Here is an 18,340-nt window from a genome sequence, read left to right as displayed (position 1 = left end):
AAAATGGCTGACCAAAGTTTTACATAGAAATATATAGGAAAATTCTTTAAAAATCTTCTTCCAAGCATGCTCAGGTAGTGTAGATTCAAGTTTGTTCAAATCATGACCCCAGGGGGTAGGGTAGGGCCAAAAAGGCCGACCAAAGTTTTACACAGAAATATATAGGAAAATTCTTTAAACATCTTCTCAAGAATGAAAAAGCCATAATTCATCATATTTATATGGAAGCATGCTCAGGTAGTGTAGATTCAAATTTGTTCAAATCATGACCCCCGGGGGTAGGGCGGGGCCACAATGGCCGACCAAAGTTTCACATAGAAATATATAGGAAAATTCTTTAAGAATCTTCTTCCCAAGAATGACAAAGCCATAATTCATCATATTTATATAGAAGCATGCTCAGGTAGTGTAGATTCAAGTTTGTTCAAATCATGACCCACAGGGGTAGGGCGGGGCCAAAATGGCCGACCAAAGTTTTACATAGAAATATATTGGAAAATTCTTTAAACATCATTTTCTCAAGAATGACAAAGCCAAAATTCATCATATTTATATGGAAGCATGCTCAAGTAGTGTAGATTCAGGTTTGTTCAAATCATGACCCCAAGGGGTAGGGCGGGGCCAAATTGGCCGACTTAAGTTTTTAAAAGATATATATAGGAAAATTCTTTAAAAATCATTTTCTAAAAAACAGCAAATCCATGATTGGTCATGGGACTACTTTTGGATTTAAACTTTACAATAAAAAGCTATTTTCTACTTTTTCCTACCCTTAGTGCTTAGGTGAGCGATGTGGCCCATGGGCCTCTTGTTTAAATTGAAGGTGATCATTATTGCTTTATTTTATTAGTACACTGTAAGACTTGCTGATTACAAGTCTTAGTGCTACATATCAATTCAGCAGCAGTGCAACTGAACATAAGTTTTATTCATTATGATTCATTATAAGATCATCTACGCTAGCAAAGGGTTTCTGATGCGCTACTCTCCTCATAAACCCTTGGCCTACATCCAGAGTTCTGATTGGATTTCAGTACACACCTGTCGACCAATCATCAATTGTTTTTTTTTTAATAAAAATGTTTGCGTTCGGGATACTTCTTGACTTTTTAATCTCAGAATTGAAAAATGCAAGTAAACAACGATCCGTAAGATAACATGCAATTCTATGAATAGCTATGGTGTCATCCAATATCTTCTAAATATGTGATTAAGAATCTATATGGAAGCTTCCGATTTGTACTATAAGTAATAAATAAATATTACTCAATTATTGCTTCTACCCGGTAAATTATTCTTGAAAAATCTTTAATTTAATTTTTTTTAAACATGCGTCTTTATTTCTGTCGATGAGGCAATCTGTGCGTACCTGATAGATTCAATATCACGTGACGAAAATAATCCTGATTTTTAACTTCACCATATGCCAACGGTTTATGAGGAGAGTAGCATATCAAAAACCCTTGGTTAGCAAAGATGTTATAAGATATTTCCAGCCAGCAGTACCACAAGCAAATGTCTTTCAAAGCTCTGTTAGTTATGTAAAGACTATGTGTTTTATCCATGAACAATGCCTGGTTTGAAAACTCAATTTACTCCTATTTTTGATCAATAATATCAAAATTTCAATTTATTGTTTAAAATGAGTTCGATCATGGACCTTTGTTGTCCTAAATTGTAAAATAGAGCAGTATTTTGCCATATTTAAACCAATCTGATTAAAATCAGATCCTTCGATCCACTCACATAGATTGCTTCACAAGGATCTGAAGAAACAATGTTTAGCATTATCTCCTGGTGACCTTTCTAAAAAGAATATTCATTATAATTTTGACCAATCAGAGAACTCGTACTTAAAGGCCGAGGTTTTCAACTGGTCGGTTTTCCTCAGGCAAGTTTGGTGTGGGGTGGAGCTTAATTGTAGCAGCTGAGAAGCCCTGAGGGAACTACTATATACACAGGATGTTACCTGAGTGTATTACCTGTATTCGTTTTCCTTATGGCATTGTAAAACAAAGTCGTTTTTTTTTATCTGTAACTTAATTGAAATGCATGAAATAAAGCATGTTTTTGTTGTGGACAGAATCCTTCTCAAAATATATATCTTTTTAAATTAATATTTTTAATAATTTGACAGTTTCAATATTATAATACTATGTGTTTGTTAATCAAAATATACAGTTTTGTAATATTCAGTAAGCTATCCTCACTATATAGTATATAGATGAATAATAGATAATTGAAATATTAGTCCACCCGAAAAATATTGAACATCAATTTTTTTAAGCTTACCTGAGCCAAAGGCTCAAGTGAGCTTTTCTGATCCAAATTTGTCCTTTGTCTGTTGTTGTCTCCCCTTGACTGATTTTAAGCATGTCCATTCCACAGGAACTATAAGCCTTACCTGGACCAAACTTGCATGGATGATGCATCTAGGAAAGGACACTATCAGACTTACTTCAGATGCTGGATCTGACCTACATTTTCATTCCCAAGTAACTATAAGCCCTAGCTAAACCAAACTTGCATGGATGATGTATCTAGGGATGGACACTATCAGACTTGCTTTGAATGCTCGATATGACTTATATTTTCCATACAAGAGACCAGGTTAAAGTTTTGGGAACAGATCAATCGGAATGAACTTGAAGTATTTGATATCTGCAGTTTTAACATTTATGAGTATTTGTTTACACAATACATGTTTTTCACACTACACGCGTAGAAATGCGTATATGCCATGTAAGGGGTTAAACACAACTTGCAAGAATGTTGTTGGGATGAATACTAAAAATTAAGAAAATATGATGACTGTGAGATTTGCATTACTTAAACTGATAACATTTGTCGAGGTAAGCTTCGTAATCTTTGATTACCTATGTTTTTATGTCAATTTAGCATGAAATTTTTATTCAAAGACACTGTAAATTTTTATACGCCCGTCTTAAGACGGGACGTATTATGTTATAGGCTTTGTGTCCGTCCGTCTGTCTGTTAGCTTTTTTGTTTCCGGCTCATAACTTTAATACTACTAGGCGTAGGATTATCAAACTTTGTCATCTGATGCATCTTGGGTAGAAGGTGTGTCGCGCACAAAAAGTAGGTCGCTCTGACCTTTAATTAAGAAGTTATAGCCAAATATGGAAAAATCCTTTCCGGCCCATAACTAGAAAACCATAAGACCTACAATCATCAAACTTGGCCAGTTTATGCATCTTAAGTAGAAGATGTGTTGCGACCGATTTCAAGGTCACTGTGACCTTTAATTTAAGTGATTTTTAACAAAAAAATGTGTCTTTTTACTATTCATTTACACATCCCAAATAATGTAAGAGTCTTGCACTGTTCTTATTAAAAAAGTGTTAAATCAAGAAAATACTTATTTTTTCTAAGCATATACTTGACAGCAATCTATAACAAATATAATGTATGTCAGAGAAATCCTGCCTCTCCCATGAGTGTAATTATCAAGCACTGGTCAAGAAGAATTTTGATAACAGAAAATTGCATGTCAAATTAGAGAGAAATTAATAGATTTTGAGTGCAGGAGCCAACTGACAGAGCATTGCTGTTTTCTATATCCCTTGAGTATTGGGCAAATGGGTAAGCCTGTTTGATCAAAAATAGCTTTTGTTAACTAGCTTAAGTTTTAAAATGAATTTGATGAAAAGTAATTAAAACTAATTTGATTTGCATAATAGACTAATCTGATATTATGTAATATTATTAATTTAAAAGCTAATTTTATGGGGTGGGATGGAATCAAGCATGTCCATATGAATTACATATTAAAACCTGTCAGACATTAAATCTCAACCAAAAAAAAATCTTTCAGTATTTTATGTTTTTATAAAAAAATTATAGTAGATAGTGCAAACCCATTCATCTCTTGGTAGTAAAGAGTAGACAAGCATTCAGTTAAAGATTAATTAATGAGTTTAATGTTGGAAGGCTAGCTGTCTCAGTCGCTCTGATTAAGCTGTACCCTTTGGGGATTAGACAGAGGAACTGTTGGTCATTTGATGGCCAGCCTTTTCTTTTCAAAATTAATTTGGTATAGATTAAGTTGTTAGACTAATTTGATGATGGGCATTTGACAAGGTCTAACACAACCAGCACAGAAATCTATCAGTGATGTAATATTTATTGTAATTGATGCCTACATCACAGGGGATGGATAAATATTTTAAGGAATGGAAAAATCATCAAAATCCTAGAATCAAGGTTGATGTGATTTTCTTGCACCTAAACTGTTCAAGAAAATTGTGTAATTTTTTGACGGGCGTATCATGCTGTAGCACGGCACTTTATTTAGTTGCATTTTAATCGATACAAGATATGCTATTTTACCTTTGATTTTTGCATTTTGTGTGAAAAGTGAGAGCAAGAAGTCATATGAACATGTTTTCTTGGTTTTTTTTTTGGGGGGGGGGGGGATAAATAAAAGTCAAATGTGTACACATTTTCATGAGCTTATAATACATTGAATTTCTCAATATAGATCGAGGTAAAGTCATATTGAAATATGAATTACATAGTCAAGTTTTCACATTTCTTATAGTTTTTAGCTCACCTTAGCCGAAGGCTCAAGTGAGCTTTTCTGATCAAAATTTGTCCGTCGTCTGTCGTTGTCGTTGTTGGCGTTGTCGTTGTCGTAATGTTTTCACATTTTCATCTTCTTCTCAAGAACTACTGGGCCAATTTCAACCAAACTTGGCACAAAGTATCCTTGGGTGAAGGGGATTCAAGATTGTTCAAATGAAGGGCCACGCCCTCTTCCAAGGGGAGATAATTATGAATTAGTGAAAAATTAATAGCATTTTTAGGTCACCTGAGTAAACTCAGGTGACCTATTGCTATCTGTTTTCGTCCGTCGTCGTGCGTTAACATTTGAACATTTTCAGCTTCTTCTTTGCAACCACTGAACCAATTTCAACCAAATTTGGCATAAAGCATCTATGGGTGAAGGGGAACAAAAATTGTGAATTTCATGATCCCTGCCCCCCTGGGGCCTGTTGGGTGCGGCCAAAACCACTAAAATTAGTGCAATCTTTAAAAATCTTCTTCTTTACTCCTGGACATCAAGCAGTCAAACTGTTTGCATGATTGTAATCAGCAATGAGTCCTCTACCAAAATTGTGAAATTCATGGCCCTGGAGTCAGGGGTTCTAGTGCTAGGGCGGGGCTAAATAAGTAGGTAGTGAAAATGCATTATTTCTTTGAAAATCTTCTTCTCTGCTCCTGGGTACTAAATAAACTAACTAATTACATAGTTAAGATGAGCAAGAGTGCCTCTACCAAAATTTTGAATTTTATAGCCCCAGGGTCAGGGGTTCTGGTGTTAGGGCGGGACTCTATTGGTTATATAGTGAAAATACATGAATTCTTTGAAAATTTTCTTCTCTGCTCCTGGGTATTAAATAAACTAACTAAGTGCATAGTTATGATGAGCAAGAGTGCTTCTACCAAAATTGTGAATTTTATGGCCCCAGGGTCAGGGGTTCTGGTGTTAGGGCGGGGCTCTATAGATTATATAGTGAAAATACCTGAATTCTTGAAAATCTTCCTCTTGCTACTAGGAAATAAATAAACTAACTAAGTGTATAGTTATGATGAGCAAGAGTGCTTCTACCAAAATAATGAATTTTATGGCCCCAGGGTCAGGGGTTCTGGTGTTAGGGTGGGACTGTATTGATTATACAGTGAAAATACATTATTATGTTCCCCAAACGGAGTTTGGGAACATATTGTTTTTACTCGGTTTCTTATTATGTTCCCCAAACGGAGTTTGGGAACATATTGTTTTTACTCGGTTTCTTATTAAGGTCTTCCGACTTCCTTCGGAAGACCTTATTGTTTTCCTTCTGTTTTTTATTAAGGTCTTCCGACTTCCTTCGGAAGACCTTATTGTTTTCCTTCTGTTTTTAAGGTCTTCCGTCTTCACGGAAGACCTTATAGTGATTCTATTGTTTCTTATTAAGGTCTTCCGTTTCCAACGGAAGACCTTATTGTTTTCGTTCGGTTTCTTTTTCCCTATTATTATTATTATTATTTTTTTTCTTACCGATTTTTGTGCACGCCAGTTCTCGGAAACGGCTCGGTCGATTTTCACGAAACTTTCAGATCTGATAGATATTGGTCTGAACCTTATTGGAAATTTTTTATAAGTACGTCGTCACTTCCGGTCGTGAGATATGGACGATTTACTGATTTTAAGAGGGTCAGCTTGTCCGGGCAATCACTAAAAAACGAATGAAGATATTGACTTGAGATTTTCAGTGAAGGTAGAGGAAGGTTTGGTGAATTGCTTTTTTGAGTCTATATCTTTCCAGCGCTAAAGGCGTTGAAGCTCGCCTGAGCTCGTTATAATTATTATTTTTCTGACCATCAAATTTTGTGCACGTGATTTCTCGAAGACTACTGGATGGATTTTTATGAAATTTGCAGAAACAATGTGTTGCTATCTGAAGATATTATATCTGGAGATTTTTTTTGGAAATTCCTTTCTGGTGCCTAGTTACGGACAATTTTCTGATTTTAAATTGACATTTTGTTCGCATATAATCTAAAGATCGGTAAAAGATATCACTGTGAAACTTTCAGGGATTATAGATCTTGATAAGTACTATCCAAGACGTGATCTTTTGTACGTCGTCTCTACTTCCTGTCGTAACGGCATGCAAAGAAAAAAAGTCAATTTTTAAAACTTTTTTGTTTTTCAATATTTTCAAATCATATTTGTATGGTTGATAGAAACATTTCTCATTAGGCTGAATATATAATTTGTTTGTAAATTGATGAATTCGAACTCGAGATATTAACATTCAAAAGTCTGAAGCGGGATCTTAATGGCGGTGGTCTCTGTCAATTCCGACATTTCGCAATAGGGGTTTACAGAAGCAGCCGAGCGTTTTCTTGAACGAAAGTAACATAAGGAGCAATGAAATGTGTAGGGATACTTGGATTGTCACGTCGTAGGTTCGTTGCAATTCGGTGTCAAACTACATTTATTATCCAAGGTCTACTTACAAGTCTTCTTTAATTGGTTTTGGTTGTTTCTCAAAGTAGAAATAGAAAAGAATTAATGTGCAAATGAAGTACAATATCTATATCTTTTGTTTTGCATCACGGTAACACGCTTAAATCATACTTATAATAAATAGTTTTTCAAGAATGTAGTAAGTAAAAAACGTGACCACTCTTTTCTAATGCACACTTGTGTCATATTAAATCAATAGAAAGGACAACTGTTACAATAAGAAAATATTTTATTTTTAAAGATAACAATTTTTCAAAGACCGTTTAAGTTTAAGTATATAAACATTTTATTTTCTCAATGCAAGTTTTTGAACATAATGCAATCTTATTTCTTGACCCTCGTAGGGCGATCGAGGCATTTTTTTTCGGTTAAACATACCACCTTTTTCATGAAAGTGTAAGCAATCGTAATAGTCAACTTTCGTGATTGAAAATTGAAAAATTAACCATTCATAGCTGTTTCACTGCTTTAGTGTTATTTGCCTATATACGATTGATTGATTGTATACTGTTTAACGTCCCTCTCCAGAATATTTCACTGATATGGAGACGGCACCATTGCCGGTGAAGGGCTGCAAATTTGGGCCTATGCTCGGCACTTAGGGCCATTGAGCAGGGAGGGATCTTTATCCTGCCACACCTGCTGTGACACGGGGCCTCGGTCTATACCGTCTCATTCGAAGGACCATGAACATTCCAAGAGAAATTTGCTAAGATTTACTCGTTGCGTTTGGCGCGAAATTATGAAAAGTGACCCTTCTTTCATAATTCCAAGACAGATTAACTGTTGCAGAATTATATGTAAATACAAGTGAAGTAAAAGTAGTTGTTCAAATAGCGTAATCGATAAGCGTATTGGATTTTCAAGCTAGTGACCCGTTTCAATTACCAGTGTGTCCAAAATATTGATTTAATCCAAAATAATGTTTAATCCATTTTCAGCTCGATTTTATGGGTTATTTTTCGGAATCGGACGGAAGACCTACTCGTTGCTCGCAACGAGATCGTTTCTATTATTATTATTCTTTTTTTTTTAGACAAAATTTTGTGCAGGCGATTTCTCGTAAACTATTCGGTGGAATTCAATGAAAATTTCAGGAATAATAGGCCACTATATGAATTTTATATAAAATTCCGTTTGTTGGAAAATTCGCTACCAGTGCTAAGTTATGGGCAATTTCCTGATTTTAAAATGCAATTTTGTCTTCGAATGTTCTCGAAAACGGCTCAAGATATTAACTGGAGACTTGTTAGAGATAATAGACCATGAGTTAAAGATGTGCAATTTTGCCTTCGTTTGCGTCGTCAGTACTTCCGGTCGCTACAGGAAGTGATTTCAAAATGTGCACTTTTTCAACTTTTTCTGTTTTTCAATATTTTTCTTTTATATAATTAATGTTAATGGAGACCCTTCTGTAAAGGCCTAATAGTTAATTTATTTTAGAATTGATCAATCCACACATTAGATATTCGCATTCAAAAATCTGAAGCGTGTCCAAGATGGCGGGGCGTCTCCGTGAACTCCGCCATTAAGCTAGTCGGGTTCTAGAAGGTCAGCTGAGTGTTTAGATGAACGAAGCTTCTGCCAAAAAGATTTATGAAATGTAAAGGATTCTTTGGTTTGCCTCGTCGCAATTACGATGCATTGAGTATAGTTTAAATATGAGGTTTCCTCAAACGTCTATTGAAATTGTTTTTGTTTGCATCTCAAAGTAGAATACAACATGACTTCAAGTGGAAATACGACGAATTCAACTTTTGGTTTTGCACAAGGGAAAACTTATCCTAAACCATGGTTATAAGAAATAGCTTTTCAAGAAACGTGCCTTCTTCATATTCACTATGTTTCTGAATTTACTTGACTTCTGTTTATTTTTCCACGCAGGCTTGTGACATATTAAATGAATAGAAAAGACAAAATTAAGAAAAACATTTTTTTAAAAAGATTGTTTATTAAAGTTTATATAAATATTATTGTAATAAATGCAAGTTATTGAACATAATAGTATCAGATTTCTAGACCGTCGGAGGGCTAGTGATTTTTTTCAGTGAAACATTCCAGTCTTTTCACGAACGTGTAACTCATCTCTACTTGGGGTAAACAGGATACAAAATTTATGGGAAATCTTACTGAATTCACTGCTTTAGTGTCAGTTGGCCGTATACGATATTATATTTGTAATAAATATACTTTCTTACGCTCGAAATTCCGGATATAAGAACATAAATTTCTAATTTTCAATGAAGTTATCACATCCATTCAATAGATCAAACATTTCAAAGGAATAGAGTTAAGAACTACCTGTGACGTTTGGCACGAAATAATGTATCGTGATCCGACTTAAGTAGTAGACAAATGGCGACAATAGTGCAGAAATATATAACATTGGCTTGCCTGTATATGGAGTTGCATGGAATAAAAAGTTGAATGCATATCGAAAAAAGGAAAGAAAACAGTATCATCTATTCATCAATAATAGAATATCCATCCTAACAATTACTGTTAAAAACTCAAGTAACAAATTCCGATGTGATCATCTTGATGAAAGTTTGGCAAGCTAGCTCTCATTTTATAATTCAAAAACCAAAAAAATTTAAAGTATGTTGGAATCAAAAAAAGCAATCTCGCGATATTCGAATGTTAAATTTAAAGCGGGTTCCCAGAGTTGTAATGGGTATCGCAATGGCTTTTCACGCTGGCGACCCGGGTTCGATCCCCCGTGTTTCCGATATCTAAAATCACTTTTTTTTCAGTTTGATTCTACATGTACGTTTTTTTTTCTCTGAATCGGACGGAAGACCTCTCGTTGCTCGCAACGAGTTTCTTTTCTAGTTTATTATTATTATTATTCCACTTTTCATAGTACAGGTCATATCTCAGCTGTGCGTGGACGAATTTGAACAATTTTTTCAGGGATGATGCATCTTGTTTATATCTCCAGGGGTGTCCCTCACTTTTTTGAAATTTTTCCCCGTTCGCGATTTTTGGGGAAATTTGTATTTTTTAAATGGAATTTTGTCGCAAAAAATTCTCGAGAACGACAAAAGATATGAAGCTGAAACTTGCTGAGGTGATAGAACATTGTTTGTAGATGTGTTGATCGACCTTCATTTTTCGTCGTTTTGACTTCCGGTCGCAAACGGAAGTAAATTCAAAAAATCGAATTTTTCAACTTTTTTGTTTTTCAATATTTTTCTTTAGTATTCATAGGGTTGATAGAGTATCTTTTAAGAATTCTAAATATATTTTCGTTATTTTCATCCGTGCATTTGTTACAAAGATATGACTGATCTAAATTTTGGCACACTGGCGGGGGTTCGAATCCCGCTGTGGGCGTTGCAAAAATTTTTCTTTGTTTCTGTTTTTTTCTCAGTTGCATACGACTTTTCTCCCTTTTTTAACATGTATGGAAGATTTTGCCGATTTTTAAAATCTATATTTTAATATATTTCGTAGAATAACTGTAATACTCATAATCTATGTCGAAAGACTGCTGTAAATAAACGTAAACGAAGGAAATGCATTCTGAAATCAATTCCATGGATGACGCTGCATAGAACTCTAACGAAAAGTCGGTCGGAAGACCGCTTGTTGCTCTAGCAACAAGAACGCATCTAGTTATTATTATTATTCCACTTTTCATAGTACAGGTCATATCTCAGCTGTGCGTGGACAAATTTCAACGATTTTTTCAGGGATGATTCATCTTGTCAATATCTCCAGGGGTGTCCCTCATTTTTTTGAAATTTTCTCCGTTCGCGATTTTTGGGGAAATTTGTATTTTTTAAATGGAATTTTGTCGCAAAAAATTCTCGAGAACGGCAAAAGATATTAAACTGAAACTTGCTGAGGTGTTAGAACATCGATTGTAGATGTGTTGATCGACCTTCATTTTTCGTCGTTTTGACTTCCGATCGCAAACGGAAGTGAATTCAAAAAGTCCAAATTTTCAACTTTTTTGTTTTTCAATATTTTTCTTTGGAAATCACAGGGTTGATAGAGTATCTTTTAAGAACTCTAAATATGTTTTCAACATTTTCATGCGTGCATTTGTTACAAAGATATGACCGATCCAAACTTTGTCTCACTGTCGGGGGTTCGAATCCCGCTGGGGGCGTTGCAAAATTTTTTTCTTTGTTTCTGTCTTTTTTCAGTTGCATATGACTTTTCTTTCTTTTTTATAATGTATGGAAGATTTTGTCGATTTTTAAAAGCTATATTTTGAGATATTTTGTGGAATAACTGTAATAATCACGATCTATGTTGAGAGACTGCGGTCAATGAAAGTAAACGATAAAAATACATTCTGAGATCTATTTCATGGCCTGACGGAGCAGAGATTTCTAACGAAAAGTCGGGCGGAAGACCTGCTTGTTGCCCTAGCAACAAGAACGCATCTAGTTATTATTATAATTTTTTTCTTATTTGTTTTCCGGTACTTTTTTGTCCGCGAGTGTTCTCAGAAACTGTTCACCCAACTGAGCAAAAACCTTTTTAGGGTTAATAGGTGTGTAGTGTAGGTGTGTGGAACGAAGGTCATTTTGCGCGCATACGCCTGCACGTGCGTGCGCGTGAAATGAGTGAATTGACTGATATACTTAATATAGCTATAACTTTTACATTTTTTGATGAAATGCTTTGAATCTCATTACATAAGGATATATTAATAGGGTTAATAATATGACATTGTCAAATTAGCACGAACTCACGCGCATGCACGTGCGCCTTGCTCTGATTGGCTGAAACAAAAATCTCAATATCTCTTTCGTTTTCTGACAAAATGCTTTGAAATTTTTAACATTGTCATGAATTGGGATATCCTAAAATATAATATGGAAAAAATTTCACGAAATCACGTGCATGCACGTGCGCTGTAATCTGATTGGCTGAAACTTTTAATGGCTATATCTCTTTTGTTTTTTGACGAAATGCTTTGAAATTTAAAACATATTCATGCATTGGGATATCCTACAATATGATTTAGAAAAAAATCATGAAATCATGCGCATGCACGTGTGCTGCAATCTGATTGGCCGAAACTTGAAATGGCTATAATTCCCTTGGTTTTTCAACCAAACAGGATGGGATTTAGAATATAGATAGATATAAGGGCCTCCTAAAAGATTGTATGTCATCATGCACGTGCACGCACGTGCGTGCATTTGGACCGAGTAAAATTAAAAATACACTTGAATGAGTGATTTTTAATACTTTTGGACTAAATGGTTTAATATATAGTATATTTAAATATATAGAAAATTGTAGATGCAATGTTAAAATTTGAATATAATTGGTATCCCTCTGGGAAAACCTTGTTAAAGGCAAAAATGCACAGATGTTGTCTTATTTAATAGGGCCTAAATTGAATATGGCACCAAAAGGGAGTTGGGGAGCGTTTGGGGAACATCTGTAACGGTTCCCGTTACAATTAGCACTAGTTTCTTTGAAAATCTTCTCCTCTGCTCCTAGGAAATAAATAAACTAACTAAGTAAAAAGTTATGATGAGCAAGAATGCCTCTTCCATAATTGTGAATTTTATAGCCCCAGGGTCAGGGGTTCTGGTGTTAGGGCGGGGCTCTATTGATTATATAGTGAAAATACATTAAATCTTTGAAAATTTTCTTCTCTGCTCCAGGGTATTAAGCAGATGAACTACCAATATAGTTATGATGGACAAGGGCCCATATCTTCCACAATTGTGAATTTCAAGGCCCCAGGGTCAGGGGAACCATAGAGGTGGGGGTTGTATATATATATATACTGAAAATGAATGAATGGTTTGAAATATAGGCTCCTTGGTATTAATTAAATATCAAGGCCTAAGGATCAGGGGTTCATGTATGGTAGGGGCACTACTGATTATTGCTGAATATTACTGATTAGTTGAAATGCATTTTGTGTTCCCTCACCCTGCGTATGGGTATTAAGTAAACAAACTAAGCAACTGCTAAGTGTATTGTTATGATGATCAATGGTGCCTCTTTCAAAATTTTGAATGCCATAGCATCTGGCTTAAATCATGAATCAAATTCAATCACTGGAAAATTGTTGCATAATGCTCAGGTGACCTATAAGGCCCATGGGCCTCTTGTTAAAAAATCTTCTTCTCAAGAACCACTGGGCCAGGAAAGATGAAACTCATGTGGAATCATCCTCAGGTAGTGTAGATTCAAATTTGTTCAAATTATGACCCCCGGGGCTAGGGTGGGGCCAAAATGGCCGACTGAAGTTTAACATAGGAATATATAGGAAAAATATTTAAAAATCTTCTTCTCCAGAACCACTGGGCTAGGAAAGATGAAACTCATGTGGAATGATCCTCAGGTAGTGTAGATTCAAGTTTGTTCAAATTATGACCCCCGGGGCTAGGGTGGGGCCAAAATCGCCGATCCAAGTTTTACATAGGGATATATAGGGAAACCTTTAAAAATTTTCTTTTCAAGTACTTCAAAGCTATGATTAGTGATATTTATATGGAATCATCTTCAGGTAGTGTAGATTCTAGTTTGTTCAAATGATGAATGCCTGGGGGGGGGGGGGGTAAATTAAAGCCCGATATGCTAAGGTGAGCGCTGTGGCCCCTGGGCCTCTTGTTTAGAATTTAGTTCAAAGGGCAGATCACTCTAACTGCAGAAAAATACCTTAGAATCAGAACTCTTTAGTGTGCAGTGTAGAGAGGTTTCTTAAAAATATATGGCGGAGTTTAACCGACCGTGACATTCAAAGAGAGGTCTCGTGGACACATGTAGAACACAGTCGAGGTTGTTTTGTCTGAGGTGGTCACGGAGCCTTTAGCACCCCCCCCCCCCCTTTGAAGTCACCAAGAAATGGTAAAATATTGATGACTTAGCGAAATTAAACAATCAACAGTTATGTTCTCTCATAAGCTGTATTCCTGAAGCTATCACTGTCTCTGCTAAAATGTTGAAGACATATTCTGCAAATATGTTTGAATGATAAATAAAAAAGAAAAGATTTTCAAAAAAAGAGAAAAAGGGTTCTTTTAGCCGAAATTTTAGACACTTTTAGCTCACCTGAGCCGAAGGCTCAAGCGAGCTTTTCTGATCACATTTTGTCTGTCGTCCGTCTGTCCGTCTAGCTGTCCATCCGTCCATCTGTAAACTTTTACATTTTCGACTTCTTCTCAAGAACCACTGAGCCAATTTTTACCAAACTTGGTACAAAGTATTCTTGGGTGAAGGGGAATTTAAATTGTTAAAATGAAGGGACATATCCCCTCGCAAGGGGAGATAATCAAGAAAAGACAAAAATAGGGTTGGGTCATTAAAAAATCTTCTCAAGAACCACTGGGCCAGAGAAGCTGAAACTTATATGAAATCATCCTGGGGTAGTATAGATTCTAAATTGTTCAAATCATGACTCCCGGGGGTTGGGCGGGGCCACAATGTGGAATCAATGTTTTACATAGAAATATATAGGAAAAATCTTTGAAAAACTTCTTCTCAAGAACCACTGGGCCAGAAAAGCTGAAACTTATGTGGAAGCATCCTTGGGTAGTGTAGATTCTAAATTGTTCAAATCATGACCCCCAGGGATAGGGTTAGGGTCATGACTCCCGGGGGTTGGGCGGGGCCACAATGTGGAATCAATGTTTTACATAGAAATATATAGGAAAAATCTTTGAAAATCTTCTTCTCAAGAACCACTGGGTCAAAAAGGCTGAAACGTATGTGGAAGCATTTTGGGGTAGTGAAGATTCTAAATTGTTCAAATCATGACCCCCGGGGATAGGGCGGGGCCACAATGTGGAATCAATGTTTTACATAGAAATATATATAAAAAATCTGAAAATCAAAGCTGAAACTTATATGGAAGCATACTGGGGTAGTGTAGATTTCAAATTGTTTAAATTATGATCAGTGGGGTAGGGTGGGGTCACAATATGTATTACAAGGGGGAAATCTGGTAAAGAACAGAATGGCCAAAGCTTCTCAGGTGAGCGATGTGGCCCATGGGCCTCTTGTTATCATTTCATTATTTATAAATTCATAATTAAATTTGATTTTATGCACAAGATGAATGTGAAAGTAATTAATGACGCATAATTAGATACGATAGACAATCCCTTGTTTATACATGGCATTATATCTGGTGTGTGAAATGTGTTTCCCTATAATTTGATTTATTTACAAATTGTTCATGTTTGTCGTGTCGATGTGGAATTATTATAAATTCCCGAATTCTGATACTTTACAATTCTGTTGTGTTGGGAATGAACGTTAGGAAGATGCATATACTTTCAACATATGGAAAAATATAAAGCAAATTGAACGCCCTTTTGTGTGCAGATCCTGAAATGTACTGAGCTCCACGGGTATTTGTTGTCCCGAGTGCATTAATCTTGGTGCCCAAATTCTTACTTGGCTAGTGATACCTTTAGAAAATGTGTATCCAGATGAAAGTTAACTCGGCAACATACGCCATCCCATTGTTTTAATTTTTTTAGGTGATTACACCTCCTATACCCGATTTCGCGGATTCAACGATACCTTAATATCAAAAATTATATGCGATTTCACGGATAATACCCGATTTCGAGTATTCTCTCCGACCTGTTAAAAATTGGAGCTTACCTGGGGGGTCAACTTTCAATTTGCTACCGACTGCTATGTACGAGGGCCGTTAAAAAATTACGTGGACTTGTTGCACAGAAGAAATTTTTGACGACATAATCAGGCAAAATTTCACAAATAATATAAAAAAATCTTTACTTATATGGCCTTCAAAATTTCATATCAAAATGTTGTAAATTGGTATTAATTTTGAGTGATTTTTCAGGACATACCATTACCATACGCAGCAAAATCTTCGACGTCACAAGCATTATAAAAAATATGTGATTGAGCTTTCATTTTCTCAACATTTTCCCTTGAGTACCTGTATAGTTTGAGTTACCTTATCACATCAAAGCATCAAAACACCATTTCTTGGCAAGCCAAAAATCTATTAAACAAGTAAAGAATATTCTTTTTTTTTTGTTTTAAAGCCAAAAACTACTTATGAGATATAGTGTGATATTGGTGACTCTCAATCACGTTCTTTACAGTCCCGAGCATTACACATATTTTAAAAAAGTGTGGTGCGCCGTCAATTCAAGAGATGTCATTTTCACAGTCGTTTTCACGGGAATTGCTTCAAAGAAAAATCCGTACATTTCTGTTAGTACTTCAAATAAAACGTCCGAAATCTAAATACATAATAATAGAACAATTTAAAGGTACATTTGAGAAAATTGTTGAAAAATATCGCGAATTTTAGAAAATCAATGAGTTAAATTTTTGAACCTGCATGCTTTCGCTTAAATTTTTTTGTCGTGCGCCATACCTCTCCATCAACGATATCAACATACCGATAATTTTAGTAGATTTTTTTTTTAAATACAGAAATTTTTCCCAAAATTTATTGGAATCTTTACGATACATATTTCTGTGAAATTTTATAACTATTTGACGTCTGTAAGAGTAAATAATAGCACAGTCCGCGTAATTTTTGAACGGCCCTCGTACAATGTTTAAGAAAAAAGATTTAGGATGAGAGACCTTCTACTCGTCTTCTCCTTGTTCTCAGTGAGGTTAAATTAGTACATGTAAATTAAAAAAGTTTTTCGAAAGATATAATTATTACAAATTGATTCTCTCCATTACTAAAATGTAAGTCTAGAATTTTTTGTTTATACATATTTTTTCAAAGTGCATTAAATGCCTCCATGGTAAAATATATTTATGTACACTCTTAACGCACTTTGAAAATATTTTTCAAAGTGCATTGAGTGTGTCCAAAATTTAACGCACTTTGAAAATTTTTTCAAAGTGCGTTGATTTTGTCCCAATTTTAACGCACTTTGAAAAAAGATTTCAAAAAGCGTTGCCACAGAGGCATTTTGGGGTGTGAGAGTATGATTACCAAAACTTAGGTCACTGTGACCTACTTTTGAATTCTCATGGCTTTATCTTCATATTTCATATAATAAGAGGCTTAGAATCATCACACTTTGTCAGTTTATTATCCTGGGTGTTGGAGTTTTTTAACCAAAATATAGGTCATAATGACATACTTTTGGAATTTCAAGGCTTTATTTATATATACAGGATACTTAGAGGCTTCACAGAGAAGTGATAGATTGTGCAATTAATCAGAAGAACAATTCAAGGCCCTTAGGCCTCTTGATTAAATGATTTCATTTATATGAAAAAAATTATATGTAAGTGTAAGAGTTTCTTACATTGTAGATGAAGAGGAAGGTGGTTCCCAGGATTTACATGATTTTCTGGAAGAAGTATCTACAAGACTAGCAAAGAAAATGCTTTATCAAGTTTTAAAATCCCATGTGACAGACCTACAGAGTTACCTTACTGATGAATCAAAAATATCTAAAGTCAAGGAATTGTTACCAACAGAGTATCAATCATCTGTCAGTATTGATTCAATTAAAAAATCTATTCCTGTAATGTATGCGATATTGCAGTTGTCACTTGACAAGGGACATCAACCCAAGTCTGGTTGGGGTCAAGAGATCAAGGACAGAGACACTGGGGTTGGAGATGATGTAGAGAGATTGTATCGAGTTCATGAACTGTATAGAGAAATTGCAAATCCAGCACAAGTATCTATAGATGGATATACAAGATTATTTAAAGTGCTCTTTAAAGCTGTTGATAGATTAGATGTAAAAGGACAGTGTAAAGAAGATTACCAGGAATTTGTCAAAAAATGGGAAAATCTGCAAAGGAATCAGTGGTATAAGGATAATCTGAAAGCACTACAAAGCATCTTCAAGAAATGGTCTCCTGGTAGTACTAATTAAATATATTTTTTAAATTTTTAATTTAGTTGACAGTGTAAAATATGTTTGCAGAGCACCCAACTCTGACAATTTTTGTGGGAGGTTGCGAAAGGCATCTAAAATATATCTGATGATTTCTTTCATATTTATGCCCCCCTTCGAAGAAGGGAGGGCATATTGCTTTGCTGCTGTCTGTCAGTCGGTCGGTCCATTTAGTTTCCGTTCATTTTCTTCATAATTAACCGTTGCACATGCGGAAATGAAATTTGGTATACATGTATATCACATAAATATCTAGGTCAAGTTCTGTTTTGACAGCGTTATGCCCCATGCAATTAGAAAAATTCCTATTTGCAGTTTCATTTTTGTTGGAGAGGTTGCACATATTGAAATGGAATTTAGTATACAGATTAGTTAGATGAATATCTAGGTCAAGTTCTGTTTTGGGTACGATCACACCATAATTGACAGAGTTATGCTCCATGGATTTAGAAAA

At 35.2% G+C, this 18,340-nt stretch overlaps 1 protein-coding gene across 4 annotated transcripts in view; it reads left to right on the top strand.

Annotated features, from left to right (window-relative positions):
- The window catches only part of LOC134267782 (uncharacterized), a 71,131-nt gene extending 53,261 nt beyond the window's left edge, over nucleotides 1-17,870 (top strand). For all 4 annotated transcript variants that reach the window (XM_062750002.1, XM_062750000.1, XM_062750009.1 and 1 more), the window contains one exon: nucleotides 17,291-17,870. In XM_062750002.1, the coding sequence (XP_062605986.1) occupies nucleotides 17,291-17,865 (575 nt within the window). In that variant the 3' untranslated portion in view covers nucleotides 17,866-17,870. The remainder of the gene's footprint in view (nucleotides 1-17,290) is intronic.
- Nucleotides 17,871-18,340: the final 470 nt, after the last annotated feature.

This window comes from Saccostrea cucullata, unplaced genomic scaffold (assembly GCF_032062105.1).
Source record: "Saccostrea cucullata isolate Sc308-1 unplaced genomic scaffold, CSIRO_AGI_Scuc_v1 ctg725, whole genome shotgun sequence".
NCBI lineage: Eukaryota > Metazoa > Mollusca > Bivalvia > Ostreida > Ostreidae > Saccostrea > Saccostrea cuccullata.
The sequence above is the reverse complement of the archived record's forward strand: the minus strand, read 5'-3'. Positions and strand labels throughout refer to the sequence as shown.